The sequence below is a fragment of the Apteryx rowi genome, unplaced genomic scaffold, assembly GCF_003343035.1.
Source record: "Apteryx rowi isolate R43461 unplaced genomic scaffold, aptRow1 scaffold_530, whole genome shotgun sequence".
Classification (NCBI taxonomy): domain Eukaryota; kingdom Metazoa; phylum Chordata; class Aves; order Apterygiformes; family Apterygidae; genus Apteryx; species Apteryx rowi.
In genome coordinates, this window is record NW_020450795.1 from 636,087 (window position 1) to 639,216 (window position 3,130).

General features: G+C 70.7%; 1 protein-coding gene across 1 annotated transcript; it reads left to right on the plus strand.

Annotated features, from left to right (window-relative positions):
* Window positions 1-776: 776 nt before the first annotated feature.
* Window positions 777-2,492, plus strand: EFNA1 (ephrin A1). The gene is made up of 4 exons (XM_026080875.1): window positions 777-1,072; window positions 1,174-1,239; window positions 1,492-1,542; window positions 1,654-2,492. Exons 1-4 carry the CDS (start codon window positions 874-876, stop codon window positions 1,767-1,769), a joined length of 432 nt encoding a protein of 143 aa, XP_025936660.1. The 5' UTR covers window positions 777-873; the 3' UTR covers window positions 1,770-2,492.
* The last annotated feature ends 638 nt before the right edge of the window (window positions 2,493-3,130 follow it).

The window sequence follows — 3,130 nt, forward strand, 5'->3', positions numbered from 1 at the left end:
GGCGGCGGCGGCGGCGGAGCGCGGTGCCGCGGCCAGGTGCGGCCCGGGGGGGCCCTTCCTTTCCCAGGGCCGCGCTGGAGATGGGCCTCTTCCTTCCCCGACGGCGCTGGCGCCGCGCCAGCCGCCGCGCCGGGGCACGGGGAAGCGTGTTGACAAACACGGCCCCGGGACGGCGGCGGGCAGGATGTGCGCCGCCCCCCCGGGCCGGGGGCTCCCAGCCCCACCGGCGCCCCGGGGCCTCCCCGCTGCGGGGCGGCAGGCCCGGGTGGGGGTCCCGCGGGGGGGGTTCCCACGTTCGAAGCCCCGCGGCGGGGAGGCCCGGCCTGGCCCGGCCGCCCTGCCCCGGTGGGAGCCTCCGAGGAGGCCGGGGTGTCGCCGGCGAGGGGCCGTGTGGCCCCCACGGCCGCAGTCGCGCACTGGGGTGCGGGAGCCACCGAGCCAGAGCTGCTGGTGCTCAGTGGCTCCCAGGAGCTGTGCGTCTGGCCAGCCCGCGGCGTCCTGTCCCGTCCCCTCCCTCCCACAGCAGCAGTGGGAAGCGGGGTGCGACGGGAGCTGGGCGCAACACGGGGCGATGCGGGGCCGGGAGGAGAAGCAGGCCAGGGGGATCCGTATGGGAAGAGCGGACGTCAGGTTCGCTCTGCATTGGACTTTGAGTTGGAAGGCGGACGGCTTGCCTTCCGTGTCTCCGCCCGGTGCGGCGGGGGGGGTTTGGGAGCAGGGGCAGAGCCCTGCTCGCGCCCAGCCCCGGCGCCCTCTGAGCCTCCCTGTGGCCGCAGGTTCCTGTGGAGCGACTACGCGGTGGAGGTGCGCCTCAACGACTACCTGGACATCATCTGCCCGCACTACGAGGAGGGCAGCGTGGCGCCCCACACCATGGAGCGCTACACGCTCTACCTGGTGGAGCAGGAGGAGTACGTGGCCTGCAAGCCCCGCTCCAAGGAGCAGGTCCGCTGGGAGTGCAACAAGCCCAGCGCCCTGCACGGCCCCGAGAAGTTCTCGGAGAAGTTCCAGCGCTTCACCCCCTTCACGCTGGGCAAGGAGTTCAAGGAGGGACACAGCTACTACTACATCTGTGAGTGCCCGGGGCCGTGCGCCCCTGCCTCGGCGTGGGGGCCCTGCTGCCTTCTCCCCCTGCCGCCATCGCTCCTCCTAACCCGCATCTCTCACTTCCAGCCAAGCCGATCCACCACCACGGGGAAACCTGCCTCAAGCTGAAGGTGACGGTGGCCGGCAAAGCTAGTGAGTATCTGCGAGGAGCCAGTTTTTGTGCCACGTGTGCTGCCCTCCCCGGCCAGGTCCCAAACGGTGCCTGGCACTGCCTTCCCTGGGCTGAGTCACGGCTGGGCCGTGGCCCCCGGCCAGCGTGGGGTGTGGGCGCTCCGGTGAGCAGCGCTCCGGCCGGGAAGGCGCCAGCGGCGAGGCGGGGGCCGGCCCGCGGGAGCAGCGGCTCTTGGGGCAGCCCTTCACCTGCCCCCTCCCTTTGCTCCCCAGCTCCGGTGCCGCCTGTCCCAGCCGCGACGCAGAAGGGAAGGCTCCAGGCAGGTAGGTTGGCGGCTGCCGGGTCGGGACGGTGTTGGGGCTGCGCCGGCGCCCCGCTGCTCCGGGGCACRGCGCGTCCTTCGGGGCTGCTCACGCTGCGCTTTCTCCCCGCAGACGACGCGGCCGCCCACGTGCTGCGGAGCGTGGGGCAGAACTCGGCCATGCGGGGCAGCAGCCCCTTCACCTTCGTCAGCCTCCTGCTGCCGCTCCTGGTGCCGCAGGGGCTCTGATCCGCGGTGCCCTGCCCACCTGGACCGCGCCATGCCACTGCCGCCGGGAGCCTACTCTGTCCTGCATGCACACCCCGTGGTGGTCATCCCTGGCTGCATCCTGGCGAACCGAGGACTTGTCAGTATTAAGGGGCCCCCAAAGCGGCGCTGAGCACCCGAAGCCCATGGGGAGCCCCAGAGCACCCCGCCTGCATAGGATGGGGGCTCTTGGCAGCTAAGGACTGCGATGGAGCAGAGGGGCTGTGTGCCCTGGACTGGATGGCGTGGGGGGCTGGCACCCCCCGCCGCAGGCGCCAAGCGCGCCCTCCCTGCACGCTGCAGGCTCGGATCAGTGTCCTGCAGGCAGGTACACGGCACTGGCCTCGCGAGCAGCCCCGGCACAGGCTGTGCCGCGGGAGCGGGGCTGGGAGCACGGCGTGGAGCAGCAGGCCTGGAAATGCCGGAGATGCCAGGCAGCTAGCAGAGCGGGGAAGCGGGAGCTGCCCCCCTTCCTGTGGCCAAGAGCACTAACGTCCCGCAGCCCCCGCCTGCACCCCACGGCATCTATGGGGGGCTGGTGCTGGCCTCTGCCCCGTGGGTCCCAGAGCCTGCGTCCTGGTGCCGGAGGGGCGAGTACCCCAGCACGGGGCCCGTGTGGGGCGTTTTGACTGCCTCGCTATTTGTACAGCTTTCTAACACTGGAATTTTTATATGATTGTCTTGAATAAATAACTGAACTGATAACGGGCGCTGCCGGGCTCTGCGGGTGCCCCCTCGGGGCCCAGCTCAGCCCCGTGCTGGGGCCTGGAGCAGCCTGGCCCCGGGGGGAGAAGCCCCATCCCTGGCTGCTGCCTTCCCCTGATGGCACCCTGCTGCCGGCGTCCTGGCTCCCAGGTGCCATCGTCCCTGGCCTGCGGCCATCCTGGCTGCCAGGGCTGGACTGGGACAGCGGGCTCCTGCCCCTCTGCTGAGCACTGGCTAATTAATTAATTGGCTGGTGTTTGCAGAGGGCTTTGAAGTGGAAAGTGCCCCGGAAGGGCCAGGGTTATCGGTGGTTCTTCGCTGGAGCCACAGAACCCCCAGGGCTGGGGGAGGGCAGCCCTCCCCCTGCTGCCACTAGTTTCCAGGCCTCCAGCAAAGGCCACGTGCTGCCCAAAGGGCACCAAATGTGGCCAGGCTGAGGAAGGGGACAAGAGCGTGAGTGGCCAGTCCAGCCCTGCTGGGACCCCAAGGGCACTGGGGGGACGCCGTTAGCAGCGTGTGCTAACGATGCTGGCGCACGCCCCGGCCCTGCAGGTCCTTGCTGCGGATGCATGTCCCAGCCCGGAGGGATCTGGGCACTTGGGGCGCTCCACACGGCCTGGCCTCCCCCAGCTGCTCCG

What these genes read in the sequence shown, in the direction of transcription:
- EFNA1 (XM_026080875.1), top strand. Translation starts at nt 874, where the DNA reads ATGGAGCGCTACACGCTCTACCTGGTGGAGCAGGAGGAGTACGTGGCC. An exon ending in ACACAGCTACTACTACATCT is followed by an intron (nt 1,073 to 1,173) that starts GTGAGTGCCCGG and finishes TCTCACTTCCAG; the next exon opens with CCAAGCCGATCCACCACCAC. An exon ending in GAAGGGAAGGCTCCAGGCAG is followed by an intron (nt 1,543 to 1,653) that starts GTAGGTTGGCGG and finishes TTCTCCCCGCAG; the next exon opens with ACGACGCGGCCGCCCACGTG.